The 18,543-nt window shown below is 41.6% G+C and overlaps 1 protein-coding gene across 1 annotated transcript in view; it reads right to left on the bottom strand.

Annotated features, from left to right (window-relative positions):
* Positions 1–18,543, bottom strand: part of cacna1ha (calcium channel, voltage-dependent, T type, alpha 1H subunit a) — a 131,179-nt gene that overhangs the window by 30,711 nt on the left and 81,925 nt on the right. The window contains exons 11-18 of the mRNA XM_069675908.1: positions 16,412–16,578; positions 16,076–16,270; positions 7,516–7,667; positions 5,140–5,325; positions 4,912–5,029; positions 3,820–3,975; positions 2,011–2,098; positions 1,568–1,842 (exon numbers count right to left, since the gene is read on the bottom strand). Of these exons, the coding sequence (XP_069532009.1) occupies positions 1,568–1,842; positions 2,011–2,098; positions 3,820–3,975; positions 4,912–5,029; positions 5,140–5,325; positions 7,516–7,667; positions 16,076–16,270; positions 16,412–16,578 (1,337 nt within the window). The remainder of the gene's footprint in view (positions 1–1,567; positions 1,843–2,010; positions 2,099–3,819; positions 3,976–4,911; positions 5,030–5,139; positions 5,326–7,515; positions 7,668–16,075; positions 16,271–16,411; positions 16,579–18,543) is intronic.

The following is an 18,543-nucleotide window of genomic DNA, read 5'->3' as shown; positions in this document are numbered from 1 at the left end:
TGTTTAACTGCTGCGCAATGTTGTACATCATATCAAGGTTGAGAATCTGACAAGTCATCACCATTACGCTGTTTTTCGATTGATCATAAAGCAACAAGACAATGGATAGTAAAAAATCCTGAGGGACATCGGGGTATATTTCAAGTTAAAACAAATGATTGGATTAGCTACATTAGCAGCTGATGTTAGCATTCAACTGCTTCCTTACTAATGTTGCAATTTGATTGTCCTGCGAGATACAATAGGAAAGGCAATTCCTAGCTAACAGAGATGTTAGCTAGCTAATAGAAATGTTAGAATGGAATTGGTTGAACGCTAAATTAGTTGTCAGTAGCAAATGAGTAATCACATATAATGTTTTACACTGAAATAAGAGCAGTTGGTTTAGGTTAAGAAATAAATGTACTGTACTCTAATGTAATTAGATATACTAATTGTGCTAAGTCACAATAGCTGTTGATAGCATTCAACTAAGTCCTATTTAACGTTATTGCTAGCTTGCTTACTTAACTGTTTAATTTTTTTGGTTTAATAGTTTATTTGAAGAAAAGGGACGATGTACATTAATCAACATTCGAACAAAATGTAAATGCACCCGAGTTACCCGCTAGTTTTCATCGGCAGTCCCTTTTGCCAGATGTTATTGTCATCCTAAAGCAACAAAGTCAATCGGTACAATAGTTAGAAATATACTAGTTTGAGATTAAAAAAATACTGTTAGCTAGGAACTTACACTTATCCTATGTTATCATGCTACATTATTAAACAGCAATCTAAGCTAGGAAGTAGTCGCTGAGTGCTAATATTAGGTTTTGTCTAAAGTTAGTGAATTAGTTTTTAAATATGTTGCTCAACTAAAAGATGGCTTCATTCATTGAAATAAGAGCAGCCTGTTTAAGTTAAAAAATAAATAAATGACATGCTCAATGTGCTACGTCACAACAGCTGTTGATAGCATTCAACCAAGTCCTCTTTGAGATTACTGTAAGCTAGCTAACTTTTCCGTTAGCTAGGAATTTACGCCTTTTCTATGTTATCACGTTACACTATCAAACTGTAAAATTAGATCGGAGGTAGTAGTTCAATGCTAATATTAGCTGTTGTCTAAAGTTTCCTAATGACATTTTAAATATGTTGTGAGACTGAAATACGGCTTGATGTGGCTTGATACGTTGAAATAAGAGCAGCCTGTTTAGGTTAAAAAACAAATAAATGAGCTAGCTAACTTATGTTAGCTAGGAATTTACGCCTTTCCTATGTTATCACGTTACTATCAAACATTTATGTTAGCTAGGAAGTAGCGGTTTAATGCTAATGTAAGAGTTTCCAAATATGTTGTGCTAACTGAAATATGGCTTGATGTCCCTCCAGATTTCTTACATTTATACTTATACATTTTTAAAACCTTGAACACAGCATTACAATATCATAACAGCATTTCAGCCTGAGCTTGACATAAGTGGAAAATGGCAGCTATGGAATTGTATACCTTTTCTTTCAAAGCAACCTGCTTTGTGGACTGATAAACATTTGGAGGGTAAAGTATAAAGTATTTGATATAACTCACCAGAGAATGCTGGTCGTAGGCTAAGGGGTCAATGGAGGTGGAGCTTCCACGGCGGGACTCTGCATGACCGAGTCCTGCCTCGGAGAAGCCTAGTCCCACCTCGCCGTACTGAGGCACCCCCATGAGCTCATCTCCAAGAATAGACTCAGGTCCAAGAGATCCTTTAGGAGTGGGCATGGGTGTGGCTGCTGTGCGCATGATTATGGGAGGCGCCATCGTGCCTCGCGGGTCAACATGGCCGTTGGCTGTCATCATCAGAGAGTACATTTTCAGCTCTGTTGACGAGGTGGCGGAGGAGAAATAAAGACATTATTGTCAGCTACATTTATTTATTCAGTTATTTTGTGACAGTCTGTAATAAGTTAGTCATTATACAATCAGAGCAGGAAGAAAAACTGCATAAAATTGAATTTGATTGAATGTTTTTCAGTCATGTAACGTACCAGTGTCTCTGAGCTGTTCCACCTTCTCGTCCTCCTCAAAGTTGTCTGATTTCTTCTCATCGTCTGACTCTGATCGATTAGCATCTCCCTACAAAACACACACGCATCCAAGCAAATAATTAGCATTTTTTCCCCTATTTCATACGGACTGAAGGTGATAATTTAATCAAGCCACAAGGACATAGAACAGCGCTGATTTCAATGCTCAGAGGGTATTTTTTGTGGCTGAAGGCTCACTGTGCTCCTTGACACACATAATAATGGGTTTTAATGAGGAAGGATTGATGATTTGAAATCAGTGGGTGTGTTACAGACTGGTTGTAATCTAAAGTCTGAAGAAGCTGTGCCTCACTTGATGTGACAGTTTGGTTATTGAGCATTCAGATGACTCAGTTGGGAGTTAGTGAGCAGCAAGAGATGGCCCTCATGCTGCATTAATGGAGTTGGGGATGAGGGATGATAATGGATGGAGAATAGGGGTGGGAAGAAATATTGATGCGGCAATATATCGTCGTCCTGACTTGTGCAATATAATTATTATATATGCTGGTGCCAAATATTTTTCATAAACTCTGATTTTGACTCACAGCGTCACTACTTCATGATTCCTCACGATGGCGCTTATGACATTAATCCAAATTCAAAGTCCTAATTTGTTCTGTAGATTTACAGACTAAAACCACGTACACTGTTTCATCTCTGTCTCAAATTCAGTGAAACTGACATCAGATTGCAGCGAATAAATACATAAATCCTGCACTTTACCTTTTAAGGGCATTTTGTGTTCTTCAGTTAATCAGATATCGTGATGTATCATATTATTGTCTAGCAATATGTCACTTATCGCAGAATCGCTGTATCGTGATATTATTGATGTCGTAATGTGTATCGTAACGCGTCTCGTAACGCGTATCGTAACGGGTATCGTATCACATCATATCGCGGATCATATCATGGATCGTATTGCAGATCATATCATGGATTGTATCGCGGATCATATCGCAGATCATATCATGGATCGTATCGCAAATCATATCTCGGATCGTATCGCAGATCATAGCATGGATCGTATCGCGGATCGTATCGCGGATCATATCTCGGTTCGTATCGCGGATCATACCATGGATCGTATTGCAGATCATATCATGGATCGTATCGCGGATCGTATCGCAAATCATATCATGGATCGTATCGCAAATCATATCTCGGATCGTATCGCAGATCATAGCATGGATCGTATTGCAGATCATATCATGGATCGTATCGCGGATCGTATCGCAAATCATATCATGGATCATATCGCGGATCATATCACGGATCGTATCGCGGATCGTATCGCGGATCATATCGCGGATCATATCATGGATCGTATTGCAGATCATATCATGGATCGTATCGCGGATCATATCGCAAATCATATCATGGATCGTATCGCAAATCATATATCGGATCGTATCGCAGATCATAGCATGGATCGTATCGCGGTTCGTATCGCGGATCATATCATGGATTGTATCGCGTATCGTATCGCGTATCGTATCGCGTATCGTGAGTGACTATGTGATTCCCACCCCTATTGGAGAATACATAAAAAGAGGAAACAAACGTACTCATGATGAATTCTTCAGAGTTCTGTTATTCAACAAATATCTTGAGTGTGTGCCTTCTCCAAATCTGTGATGACACCAGCTCAGAAAATGAATGCAACATATGCAGTGACAACCAGATGCAAGCAAAGGGAGCACTGGAAGCAACAGACTGTCTGAAACTGGACAGCAGACACAGATACTTCATGTAAAGTGTTCTTACCTCAGCCTGGAAGCCCTCAACCAAGATGGCCACGAGTAAATTGAAGAGAACATAGTTGCCAAATGTCATGAGAGCGACAAAGTAAAGAGCGGCCCATGGAGAGGTGGAGGCCATGCCGTTATACAACACCACATTCCAGTCCTCCTGGGTAAGAATCTGCAGATTGAACGAAACACAAACAGAGTTGGGCATAAATAAGGAAGCGGTGGAGGGGAAGAGATGGATGGAGGCAAAAATAGACATGGACAGAGGAGATTTCAGGTTTAGAGATGTATTATTTGAAACAAGAAAAGAGATAAAGGATCCACCAGGATGAAACATGTTGTAAACGGAAGGAAAAAAGTCTGGAGATTAAAGGAAAGAAGTTAAAGAAAGAGAGGCAGGGCGATAAATCAAGCCTTATTATACACAATATTAGCTATACAGCTCTATTGGGTTCTATATGCTGTATAAAACCCAGTATTGAGCTACTTTTATTGCCATTCTGCCGCAATACTTCAGCTGCACATGGGATTACTATAAGTGTATGTGGGCGTGTGTGTGTGTGTGTGTGTGTTCGTGCTGGTGTTTAAATCAATGTGAATGATGAAAGCGTTTAAAAGTAGGACGCTGTTCATGATGCAGCATGAAAGCTCACTCCGTCTCTGCCCACTCAAAAAGCGCTGTGGTAGGAAGGCAATTCAGCCTGCTGTCTGTGTGTATGCAAGAATACACACACACACACACACACACACACGCAGACACACAACAAAGTGAGACATTAAACTGCCTTCTTCTCTGTTCTACCTTTCTGCTGACGCATCAGGTATAGAAAAAGGAGGACAATCTTTCTGGAGCGGATTGAACAGTGTCTCAACGCACGGAGAGAGAGACTAAAAACAGTTTCGGAGGATGGTGTGCATAAGCAGAATTTCTTGTTTCGCAGCATTTGACTTATGAGCACAAACCGTGGAAGCAGGGGCGTATCCATGGGGTGGCATGGGCCCCTCATGAAATCTGATTGGCCATCCCCAAGTGACAAACCATAATCCTATGATTGGCTCTCTTTAAGCTGTTTGCTTTTAAAAATGTACGTGTGAATACACAACTGACCTGGAACACAGTGACGATGGCCCAGAGCAGAGTGTCGAAGTTCTTGCGATCTTGGATGGTGTCCCCTGTTTCTGTCTGAATACTAAATTTACAGCCAAACAGATGCATCCCCAGAATACTGCAGAGGACAGGAACATTCAGTCATCATTTTATGTACACATTTCGGTGTAATAATATCAAGATTGGAAGGGATTTGCGTGCATGTGTTTGCAAACCATATTTGCATACCTGAAGGTGAAGATGAAAAGCATCAGCAGCATGCAGAATGTGGCCACATTGTCCATGGTCTTCATCAGCACCACCAGTTGTCTCCTCAGGGCAGGCAGGAAGCGAACCAGCTTCAGGACCCGCAGCAGACGAAACGTCCGCAGGACCGACAGCCCGCCGTCTGACTGACCGATTATCTCCCACACGCTGGGAACAACAAGGAAACACATTTGTGTTCAAAAATGATTTTACGACCTAAAAATCTAAGCTTTTATCTATATATATTTTTTTTTAATTAAATTGTGCAAGAGAGGAGCTTTAAAGGAACAATAAAAAAAAAAAGACAATGACAAAGATTTTTTTTAAGCTCCTGTGAGGAAGAAGATAAAAGACAAAAAACTGTTTGAATGGGGGCTGAGTATGACGAAGCTTTAGGGCCACATTACAGAAAATAAAACTCTGATTACGAGAATAATCTCGGGAATTTTGCGACAAAAAAGTCGAAATATTATGAGAGTAAAGTCATATATTAGGCTATGTTTAGCCTGCATGTTATATCACTGGAAGAACTACACAACTCCCGCTGCCTCAAAAAGGCGCACAACATTATTAAGGACAATTCACACCCTGGACACACTCTGTCTACACTCTGATACAGATCATTAAAAACAAGGACAACCAGATTTAAGAACAGTTTTTTCCCAACAGACATCACCACACTCAACACAGAAAAACACATTTGATGTGCAATATGTTTTACAAGGGATCAGTGCAATGACACAAGACAGAATGTATGCTCGACTGTGAGTGACGGGTGTATGCTTGGTGTTTTTTAAGTGTTTTGTATTGGATTTATTGTCTTATTTATGATGTACAGATTGGTTGACACTTTTAATTTCGTTGTACTTGTAACAATGACAAATAAAGATATTCTATTCTATTCTATATTGACAGGAATTTCAGAACTATGTATGTATGCTATGCGTCCATGCTACATGGTGTGTAGCTCCGGTTAAAGTTGAATTAAGTCTCCTTTGCAATAATTTACTAATTTAACTTCAAAAGATGCTCCATGTTCCTCATTTTAGCAGAGGAAGCGGGCTCCCCTTAATAATAACATTTAGGCTAAAAAATAGCCCAGAATTACATTTTTTTTCTTGAATTATTACGACTTTATTCTCACAAATTTACAATTTTATTCTCGTAATCTCATTTTTTTTTTTTTCATGTGGCCCTAAAGACTTTTATGTCTGTGCTGGACGATGGTGATGTTTCATACACGCATGCCTCTTCCCAAAGCTTACATGCTCTGCACACTGTGTGTCACGGAGCACTGAGGTTCATCACTAATTTCAACGCGCTCACTCATCACTGTTTGCTGTACGCACGTGTCAGATGGTCTGCTTTGTCCACACGTAGGTGTGCTTCCCTCGTACCTTCTAAGCTACATCAGTCAGAAGAGTGCAGGAGCTTACAGTCTTCGGTCCCAGGACCTTTTCTTACTGTCTGAACTGAAGTGGGGAAAAAGGTGTTGAAGTTTGCTGCTCCCTTTACTTGGAACAAATTACAAAAAGACCTGGAACTAAAGGATGCATTGGATGCTTTCTCTTGAATAACTTGGAGGCAGACACATGTTCTGTTTGAGATATTTATGATTGTGGTTGTTTTAGACAAAGTTTGACTGGTTTCACTTGTTATTTAATGTCTTTTATTGTATTAAAGTCACATATTCTGTGTTATGTTTGCATGTATTGCTGCTCATTGTTTTTCTGAAACTTTGTTAATGTGCTGCCGCCCGTCTTGGCCAGGAGACTCTTGAAAAAGAGCTTTTTTTCCTGGTTAAATAACAGTTAAGTAAATAAAAGAAACAGTTGTAGTTGAAGGCATATGTTGTGTAAAATGAGAGAGAAAGATCCTTTGTGATAAATACAAAGAAGGGGTTGGCTGGCTGAGGGGTATGCTTGAAGTTTTCAGGGGCCACCAGGCACCAGGGCCGTGGCAAACTTACTTAAAATCTAAATCCACCCTGTGTAAGCTTAAATCTAAAACCCATTTTCAGTTTTGCAATTCAATTTTCGTCAATCTGGGAAATTATGAAGATACTTCCTCTTCAGCAGCACAATCAGCATAACCAGGCATGATCCAATACGGTCTCTATCAAACTAAATGACAGCCACAGAGCAAATCTCCTCTCCCGACAGGATCGAGAATCTGCTGCTGCAGCAGGCGGAGCTGCTCCACCGTGATCCATCATGAGCGTGTCAATCTTAGCGATTGTGAAGATGAATGCTGCAACCTGACACTGGAAACTCAATGAGTGACAAGATGGAGAAGATATAAGAGCAGGGGGGGCGGCTCCTGGGAGTCTGAGCTTTATAGTTGGTGAAATAAAGATACCTTATTATAACAATGATGCTGTCGAATATGTTGTACGGGTTCCTGATGTATCCGAACAAGCCAAAGGCCAGCAGCATGAAGCCCATCTCCAGGACGAACATGCTGGTGAAGACGATGTTGCTGATCTCCAACACGTCCGTTAACTCCTCCGGCTGGAGGGAGAGAAGAAGAAAGAAAGAAGGAGTGAGTTAATATTTTCACTCTGTTACCCCCGGGGTCGTAAAACCCCCCTTTTTTTGCTCTTAGTACCCTGAGCCGAGACATTATAAATCAAGCTCAGAGCCGCAGTCAGGCCAAATCAATCAAAAAGGAACAACGGCGCCAATCCATCACTGCAGATCCCCTCCACTTACCTCCCAGTACAGTCAGTGATCCGGCACCATGTAACTCATAAAGAATGCAGCCGAGTCGTTTGTGGAGAGCGCAGCAGTTTTGCGCTCTGGCAGACGCATTATGGGGCCGCACGCTCGACTTTATTTTATAGATGCTAGAGGCTGAATTCAAGCACTCACAGTTTAGCATTTCAGCTTGTGAGCTGCATTTGTTTTCTCGCGTCACACACGGCAGCCACAGTGAAAGGAGCTGTGATTGTTTAATGTGAGACGAGGCCTTCGAGGCTGGACTGCTCCCCTACAGAAACATCCAGCGGTGGGCCTGTGTTTACTGTTAAATGACACAGAGCAGGTTCAGCATGTAAATATGTTTGATCCAGCTGGAAACCAGGATATAAAAGAGGATCATACAAGTAAATATAAAAGTTGCAAACATCCCTTCATTAATTATTCCTAATGAAAAATATTCAAGTACAGCTGAGGAGCCTGATGACAGATAGAGGGCGCCATACTACACGTCACTCCTCCCCTCATCTAACCTCAGTCCCAAAAGTCCCAAAAGGCCCAGACAAAAACAGAGAGGACGTGAGCTGCAGAGTTTTTACAGCCACCTTTCAGACTAGACGGGATGACAGATTTTTGAGGTTTTCACATCTATTTCAAGAAGATCTAAAGCAGTGCTTCTCAACTGGTGGGTTAGGGGCCCAAAAGTGGGTCGCGGAGCTGTTTTCAGCGGGTCGTGGATGTGTGCTTGAAAAATAAAAGTTGTGGCTAAAAGTCGATGCTGCGCTTTTATTTTGAAGGATGTGAGTTTCCTATGACGTGCATGCTGAAGAAGTGTAGTTCAGTCACACTCCATGTATCCACTGATCGGGTAACCCCAGCTGCAGTTACAGTTACATTCTTGAAACTTGTTGAGCCCCACAGTAGTTGCCATTATGTTGCACTATGCTGCTAATTGAATGAATTGAGGGAATATATAGAGACAAAGAAAAATGTCTGTCCAGCTGTCTGACAGTAAGTAAATCCGAGGTGTAGAAAGGCAGTCAACAGGCATCCTCTGGTGTGGAATACGAATCCTGTATTGTAACATGGATAGGTCAAGTCAACGCGCTTCGACTCAGCAGAGTCTTCATCAGGATTTTTTTCAGAAGTGACTAAACGGAAGAAATGAAAAGGCAAACTGACAAACTGTGAAATGAGAGAAAACACCACATGACAAAGAAAAGAAGGTATAAAACATGATCATCAGTGTAACCAAAAAATCTAATTTGGGTGAAAGTCAACCAAACTAGACAATTAAATGAACACACGAGTAAGTAGAGAGAATATGTTCTTCTGATGCAAACTGCACAGATTTTAATTAAATACATTTGACTGCTTAAAAAATGTGGGTCGCACTTTGTCTCTAAGGAGGTGGTGGTGGGTCCTGAGGCGAGACCAGTTGATGTGATAACCCACGCTGCATTTGTTGCAGCAGTTAAAAGTAGGACCAGTTTACATGCTAACCTCCCGTTTGTATATTTATAAAACACAAAGGGACACTTTTTTTATTTGAATGCTTTGAGTCAAAATTTTGCCGTGCAGATATTTTACTTCTGTTGGAGTGTTTTAATCTTTAATACTTCCTCCACCGCTTAAAGTAACTATCTTAATGATTTTCATGTGAATAAATGTCTGTTAAGTCTCTATCTATCGCCGAATCAGGTAACACAATGGTGATTGAGCCTATGGTTTTGCATTTGCAGCATTACAGACTGGGTGTCTGTGGTGACTTCTGTGGAAAAAATCACAAGCGGCGCCCAGTTAGTGACGCGTTTTCAATCAGCCAGGAGTGGTTGGTCTGTCAGAGAGGGTAGGCGGAGCTAAGCGGCTGCTGCAAAAGAACTGGTTTAGCATCCAGTCTTTGATTATTATTTTCATTTCAAGGATATGTGAACATTCCTTGTGAGCAAACAGTATGATTAGTTTTATTGATAGAGGTTTTAATTGAATGCAGTGATTGATAAAGACAAAACACAAACAGCCTCTTGGACACTGTGAACAGAGCCTGTCTGACGTCTGCTTCACTGACCTCATTAAAAGCAGGAAAAAAATGCGTCTGTGTCTCAGTGCCAACGTCCTGATCGATCAGTAACGATCAGTTAAAGCTGATGTAATCTTGACTTCACTGTCATTCAAATTATTCATTCAACCTATATTTACATCTTGAGGAATCATTGCGCGCACGTCCTCATTTTCTATAACAGTAGATTTAAACAGAATTATTACAAACATCAGAGCATGGTTAAAAATAAAACCGCAATCACGAGTGGAGGAGTTTGTTATCATGACAATAATGTTTATTTAAATTTGTGTTAAAGTTTGCGCAGCACAAAACTAAAAGATGATTTCCAAATTTTAGTGTTTGCCAATTATTTGAAAGAGTCACATAATGACACACGCGACTGAATTTTAGTACGGGAAGTGTTCTGACTTCCGTTTGTAGTCCATTTGTAGTCCAAGCAGCATTGACCTATCATGTATCAGCAGGCTTTGGTGTATGCAAGAAAAACAATCCTTGAAACAGGCGGAACGCGGCCCATCTTATTTCCATCGGGGCTCCCGTCAGCCATCTGACGACGATTCAGCTTTTTATTTTTCTCTATTTTTTTGAGGGGGTCTTTTATGCCTTTATTGGAGCAGAGAGCAGGGATGACACGCGGCAGGGGGCCCGAGGATGGGAGTCGACCCTGGAGCCGCCGCATCGAGGACTGCAGCCTCAGTGTACGGGACCCGCGATTGCCAGCCAATGGGATTCCGAGATTGGATAATAGCTAACGGACCAGTTTAATAAGGAGGTGACGTGTGATGGTGACTTGCCAGAAAGGGCTTTAAACAATCTATTCCAGTCACGTCTTACGGTTACTGACGCCTGACCAACCTTTTCATTCGAGATGATGAGTGGAATAGCTGCCACCAGTAATAAATCAATATGATCGATTAATCAATATGACATCAATATGTCAGTACGCACTAAGCTGCATGTGGAGGAGACCCACAGTGTGGTGCAGGGTTGTGTAATCTAAATTATAGCACAGCTTTCTTTTTGCCTCTGTTTCCTGCAGATGAGCTGTTGAGTTAATTGGGGCACTGATGAAGTTTAAAGAAGAAGCACGTTAGGGGACGTTTGGTGTCCTGCGCGGTGAGGAAAACTACAGCTGCAGAGGCAGCCGAGATCCGTGTGCAGACGTGGCGGCAGCTCATAAAAACTGTAAAGCGTTCAAAAACCTCTCGGCCATATTCAGTCTCGAGCAGTCACAGTGCTAGACTCACATACATTATCGTTTAACAGTGCACAAGTGGCTTTTTCATTACCTTTATGGCTCACTGTCTTCTCAGCAGAGGAATAAAAAGAGTGTTCTGCAGGTTTGCAAGGCAATTATTTCCAGTCGGTGCTACATACGCAGCAGATTTTTTGCTTCATAGTGTGTTAAGAGGAGAGAATGATATAAAACAATGCAAGAAGTCATGTTTGGGCTGCTAAACGCTCAATAAGCTTCATTGCACTCAATAATAACAACTTCATTCTAATATTTTCTTTGCTTGGATGTTTGATGTAAAACAGAATAAACTGCGCGCTGAGTTCTGGTTCCTGTTCGGGCTCATGGCCCTTTAAGACGACTAGTCAGGTGGACGGAAGCAAAAGCTAAAGTGGAAGCTGCTAAAGTTTAAAGGGGGGTTATTATGCTAATTTTTAAAGCTTCATATTTCACTCTGTGATAGCTGTGGAGTAGCTTAGCATAATTTACAGTTTAAAAAACTCATCAGTTTTCTCCCACTGGTGCTCTGTGCAGGCCCTCATACAGCCTCGGCCTGAAATGACTCAGTCAGCTCTGTCCCTTTAAGAAACCCCGCCCCCTACGAGCCTGCTTTCTTCTGATTGGTCAGTGTTTAGAAAAAACTGTGTGAAGCCTGGGGATTACTCCAACTTACTTTTACCTACAGATTTGAAACTTCACCCAGTCTGGGTGAGTCTGGACCTCCAACATTGTAACATTATACAGCATAATGCCCCCTCTTTAAGAGACAGAAAAGCCTGTTCTATTCAACTACTGCGGCCAGTGAGACAAAAATGTGTGTCTCACTCTTCCCTCTATTAATAAATCCCATCACGGTGCCCTTGAGTTGTCAGCTTCATCCCTCAGAGCACGTTCGTTTACAGCAGCAGTTGTAGATCGCCCTCATCATGAGTAACAGAGGACTTTCAGAATAATAAGAGGCTCTTAACCAAACGTCCATATGTTTTATTTAATCAACCATCCTCCGAAATGAGCATGCTTTAGATGTTGCTTCCCAATGCGTCATTATGCTAACAGTCAATCAGAATTAAAGACACTGCCAGTGCCTGTAAGAGGACGTTTAGGGGGGAATTCACTAAGAATGACTTGCACCATAAATTGCGCATCATCAGCTTCGTCTCAAGGTCCGATTCACAAAGCAAATTGCACTGATGATATTCAAGCGCCAACACGCCCACATAGTTGGTGCACTTTGCTCTTGTTTTGCGTCTGATTGTGTCTGCACCTCCACTCTCTGCTGCGCTCACATGCATTAACTGAGCTCCACGCTGACGGAGCTCCACTCCATCCACAGATGGATGATGAGCAGGGAGAGGAGAGGGCAGCTCTTTTAACTGTTTATTATAAAGTCCAGACTCGACAGCTGTTTGCTAGTTTCACTAGTTTAAGGCAGTTTCATTTTTTTAAACGAGCGCGCAACAGCAGCTCGTCTGTAGAATAATCCTCGTCATGCGTAACAGCGCAGACCGTCTCCACACGTGGAAGTGTGCCGGGGTTGAGCCTTAGACTGACTGATATCCTGATTACAATAATAATGACAAAATATTATGAACAGATTGCATATAACACACAGAGGCCTACATTTTTTGATCACAAAAACAGGGCGCTAGGGCGCCGCCCTCCCTAGTGAAGAGTGTGTTTTTATTTTTACTTATTTTATTTAAAAAAACTAATATTAACAAAATTACTTATTTAAATATGTAATATATATGTATGTATATATACAAAAAAATATATACAATAATTAATGTTCATTGGAAATGTGGGAAACAAGCGTTAGACTACTCGTCTCTGCTTTAGGGGTGCTTTTTCCAGCGCCCCTAAAGCAGAGACGGTGGTTGAAGTCTGATCAGTCTATGAGTGATGGAAATGACAATGATGGACGCTGACACCGCAAACAACTCTGTACGCTCTCTTCTTCAAAATCCGTTCAAGAGGAGAAGTTTAAGTGAAAAATTACGGATTAAAGAAACTTCTACGGATTAAAGAAATATCTGGCTGATCCGGATCAGCCAGATATTAAAATCAACCAACAAGCGAGTGAAAAAGGTAAAACCTACACCAGAGGATTTCCTCGCAACTGGTACACCAGAATGGCTTGGCTAGCTGGATGTAGCCATGTAAATGCACTATTTTGCTTCCCGTGTTTACTTTTTAAAACTGATGGGTATGGCACAGCACAGCCCCACCTGGAATATTATTCACCAGCCGCCACTGGCTGTGAGCGCTGCTGTTTGTGAATTAGCACCGGTCTTTTAGTCTTTTAGTCTTTTTGTCTCATTTGTACAGGTTAACGGGTGCAAGAGCCACGCAATCCTTTAGTGCATTAGACCCTTAGTATGTTTGGGTATCTGAATATCACTCTGCATATAACTTTGCCTTTAAAGTAATAATCTTGAAGATTTTCATGTCATTAAATGTCACTATCTATCGCCGAATGAGGTAACACCATGCTGATGAAAGCCTTTGCATTTGCAGTATTACGGACTGGGTGTCTGTAGCGGTAAAAATCACAAGCAGCGCCCAGTTAGTGACGCGTTTTCCATCTCCCAGCAGTGGTTGGTCTGTCAGAGAGGGTAGGCGGAGCTAAGCGTCTGCTTCTCCGGTCTCTGCGAGCGGTGCGAGTAAATTATTTTCACATAGAATGTTTCTGCTTATGTAACACAAATATGTTTGGAAATACTTCATCTTTCTGTCAAGTGTTGAGAAGAGTCCCTGAAGCTTTGGGTGGGCATCAGAAATTTCACTTCATCGGCAGATTCCAATAATAACAATCTATTTCCAATCTCAGTCTAAACACGGCCGAAACAAGCTTCAATCATCTCTTTGTCTCTTCCTCCCACTTTCTACACAAACAGGCTGTCTACAATACCCCTCTTCAGTCACACACCCCCTCACACACACACACACATACTCTTGTCATCTCATAAAGTTTGGCTAGGTGTCACATAAGCGAGGAGATGAGTTCTAACTAGAGGAGGAACTCTTACATAACACTTCAGTCTGTGTGTGTGTGTGTGTGTTTGTGTGTGTGTTATTGGCCCAATAAGGCCATGACTCTCCCAGTCGCTCCTTATGTTTATACCACAAAGATAGAAACACGCTCACACACACACACACTTACACACATCCCCGGGAGAGTGAATTAGAGATGGAGCAGGGAGAGAAGGGAAGGGCCCGTGTGCATGCACAAGAATCTTCTCTCTGGGTTTTTATCCATTTGCTGTTCTGGTGGCCAATGAAAAGGTTGTGTGCATGTGTGCGCATATATAAAAATCTTTTTCTTTGGTGCAAAAACTCTGTAAATGAATGTGTCTGTGCAACCACACGGATTTCACATTCAGAGTGTGTGACAGTGGAGCGAAGGAAGGGAGAGCTGAATCATCAGGGGGCTGCTTCTCTGATGTTGGACACACAGGGTAAAATAGAAACATAATCCTGTAGTGTGTGTGACAGTGCTTCCTAAATCAGTGTGTGAGAAAGAGCGTGGGCAATGAACCTCTATTCCTCCCCCTCTCTTCCGTCTTTCCTTTCCTAACCCCTATCCTCCCCATCAGACAGCCAAATGTCATTTTCATATATACAGTAAATGCCAAGTGTTCTCTTTGACAGGGGTGTGTCCAGGTGGTGGCCTGGGGTGGCACGGGCCCCCCTGAAATCTGGTGCCACCCAATAATCCTAAACTATGGTTCGCTACCTGGCCGGTTAGAGGTAGGACTTTGGGTTCAAACCAACTGCAGGTGCTTTTGTGTCATTTCGATGTTGCACATTTTTTTGGTGATACTTTTTACTGTGACTTTTGGACACCAAGTTATGATTCAGAAAATTCACGCAAAATTCAGCCCATGCCCGCAACTTTTTCGTGACCTTGCAATTTTGACCAATCAACCTATTTCCCCCCACCAGTGTCGATGTGCACATCCCCAAATATTTATCTTGATAGGTCTGCAATGTTGCGTAAACATCGGAAAGTATTGTTTACTGTGCCTAATATCTCCAGAACACTGCATGCTAGAGACTTACTTTTTATATGCTGTGAAGCGGACAGATGATCCGTTCTAACGAGAGCGATCGTCTCTCTTTCGTGAGCTGCCTGATCCGGCCTCAAACTACAGTGTCTATAAATAAACTCTAAGCCGTACACTTAGCCATCTCCTGGTGCCTTTCACTTTCCACGAACCGGAGACTTTGTTACTCAAAGTGTTTGTACAGTAAGATAGCAATCACCGTCTCTTTTCAGTTGTTTTATACAAGCGTAGCACCCGAAATAACAAGTAGAACAGCTTAAATGGAATAAATAATGTGCAGATTCTTCTTTGGGCAGATGGATAGCATTTAAATAGGCACGTTTTGTGCGACATTTCTATTCCGTGGTAATTTCATTCAGTTTTTACACATTTTATTTGGCATCTTGACACGGAAATTGACCGGAAGTGATGGCTTTATTGGAGCTCACAGTGGATGTGTCATGTGTTACACGTAAAAAAAAAAAAAGCCTGAAAAAACATTGCAACTTGCATTGTAACTTTTTTTAAAAACCTGCCCTGAAATCAGAAAGAGCCCACGAAATCCTGGAGGGACTGTCTGTTGTGTTATTTTATAAATCACAAATCTTATACACTCCAATGTAACATCTTCTGTCACACCTTAATGTTAGTTGAAGCAGATACGATAAGTGGAGACAGACAGTTGTTTGTTCACATGCATACGTCATGCCCCCCCCAGTCAGTGCTTGGGCTGGGCCACCCCAGTTCAAAAAGTCTGAACACACCCCTGCTCATCAAACCACTTGTTTCCTAATGGAGGTCAATCACAGCCCTTCTAGTTAAGCAACCATTCATGTAAGCTGCTCAGGGCTTTCATCTTCCTGTATCTGATTCTTCTTACCTGCTCGTGGTACTCGATCCCCATGCTGAGAGTATTGACGAGGATGGCGATCATGATCCCTCGGTTGAAGTATTTACTCTCCACGATCCTCTTTAGTTTGTCCCTGAATCCAACCCAGGCCCGAACGACTCCATTTTTGTACTCCACAACCCCCCGCCGTCTGCTACGACCTCGCCCGCCTCTCAGATCCCCACCCTAAAGACGAAAAGCAACAATAGCAGTTTGTATCACTTATAAGGCTCTTGTACTGAGATAGTACCCTTTTGACATTTATTTGATCACCCCTTCCACAACCTTCATCCTTATCACCATAAGAGCACCCTCGCACGCTCTGACCTGAGGGAAGTCGTGCAGTCCGTCAGCCTCTCCCCTGCCTCCCTCCAGGTCTCCCAGTTCCAGCTCCAAAGTCTCCAGGCTGCGAGCACACAGAGGGCAGCTTAGCAGCTCCAGGAGCAGAGGGCTGGGCACCACGCCTGCCAGCTGGTACAGCAGCCTCTGGCGTCCTGATGGAGGGAGATGAGTGGAGACAGTGAGACATTGCACAGCCTAGCTGACCTTGTCTGCTGCTGTTGTCTTTGTATCTTTGCTGTGTCGGACAGAAATGATAGAAGTCAATTCTTCATCAGCTTTTCATTATTTGCACGGTAATTTACTGACTTTCTTTGTTCTCTCATTTTAAACATGCATGCCAGACATTCAGACGACAACATTCAGAGAGATTTCAGCTCAAAACAACCTGAACCTATAAAAGTGAAAAATAAGGGCGACATCCTATTTAAATCAGTGTGGAGGAGCTGCAAAGCACCGCTGAACACTAACACAAGCAAACATGACTTCAAACAGCATCAGCTCTAACACAGCAGCTTCAGCAGCACACTGTGTTGTTTACGACCCTACCTAATACCTGGAGCTATAACAAAAAAAGGGTTGTGAGAGTTGGCATCATATTTCATCATCGTTTCTAATCTCTAATATATTTATGCCTCATATAAATTTCCTTGTCTATTTATTTAAGTGTTTTGACTCCAGCTACTTGACAGGTAGTTTGAATTCTCACAGATTCCTTTAAGGGGCGAAATATTGGTCTGGTATAAAGCTTGTTTATATTCATCCCAACGCCACATTACCTCATACTACATTAGGATGGATCGGATTAGATTCATACTGAAAGAGCCCCAGACTTTTAACATATTCCAAAGGACATTGGTGTTTGTGCAGTATAAAGGAACGCATAAAAGTAGCATTTAAGCTCTTAGTGCATTACATTCATACATCTGTGTTCCAGGTTATAAGTTGTATAATTACAGGGTATCTCATAGATTGATCAGCAGCTGCAAAGACAATTAAAAGTGTATAATCCAGAGGGAAATTGGTCAAATCTTAAAAGTTAAACAACATCAGACAACAACTAACGTTTGCATCCAGCCACTTGCTAGTTTACAGTGTATTACTGTTAGCTAGGAAGTGGCTGAAATTTAATATAACTATTTGGTAGTTTTACACAATATAATAAAGGCGTATATAAAGCTATCATTAGCATTCTTTTTTATTTGGCAGTTCTCGGTAATGTTAGCTAGGTAGTGGCTGATAACTAATATTACCATTTCGTAGTTTTAGATGTTACAATAAAGGCATATAAAGCTAACATTAGCATTCGTTTCTTATTTGGGAGTTTCTGGTAATGTTAGCTAGGAAGTGGCTGAAAGCTAATATAAGTATTTGGTAGTTTTACACGATACAATGAAGGCGTATATAAAGCTAACGTTAGCATTAATTTTGTATTTGGTAGTTCCTGGTAATGTTAGCCAGGTAGTGGCAGATAACTAATATTACCATTTCGTAGTTTTACACGATGCAATAAAGGCTAATATAAAGCTAACGTTAGCATTTGTTTTTTAAAATAAGTTGCTGATAATGTTAGCTAGGTAGTGGCTGAAAGCTAATATTATCATATGGTACTGTTACACAAATGCCTAGTTCTAGCTAACGTGATGTAGGCTAGGAAGTGGTTGGATGCTAACATAAGCTGGTGTCTAACTGTAGCTAATGGGTTTTCAAATGTGTTGTTTTACTTTGAAATATGGTTTCAATTGTCTTTTCAGTTGATTATTAATTGGGAAGCAGTGAAAAGATAAAGATATACAAGCTTCCCATCCTGAGACTGATGTCAGAGGAAAATGGCTGCCATGTGGATATGGTGAATTAAACCACTGATGATTAAGCCAATGGAGTAGAGTAGTAGTAGTAGTAGAGGTGAAGCGCCACATTAACTCTCCAAAGGAAACAGTGAGAAGATCAGAAATGTATTGAGTGTTGAACACAGCAGCGGTGCTTTTAAACCTTTTTCTCTTTCAGCACTGCCTTTTCCCTCCTCTTCCGGATTTTGATTTGTAGGTGAGGGAGAGGTATCAGTGATGCGCCTGGCGGTGTTCCAAAAGTTGAACTATTTTCACCTAAGAGCTCTGTGA

This window comes from Semicossyphus pulcher, unplaced genomic scaffold, assembly GCF_022749685.1.
Source record: "Semicossyphus pulcher isolate SPU_LCO1_2020_fin unplaced genomic scaffold, fSemPul1.0.p SCAF_25, whole genome shotgun sequence".
NCBI lineage: Eukaryota > Metazoa > Chordata > Actinopteri > Labriformes > Labridae > Semicossyphus > Semicossyphus pulcher.
The sequence above is the reverse complement of the archived record's forward strand: the minus strand, read 5'-3'. Positions and strand labels throughout refer to the sequence as shown.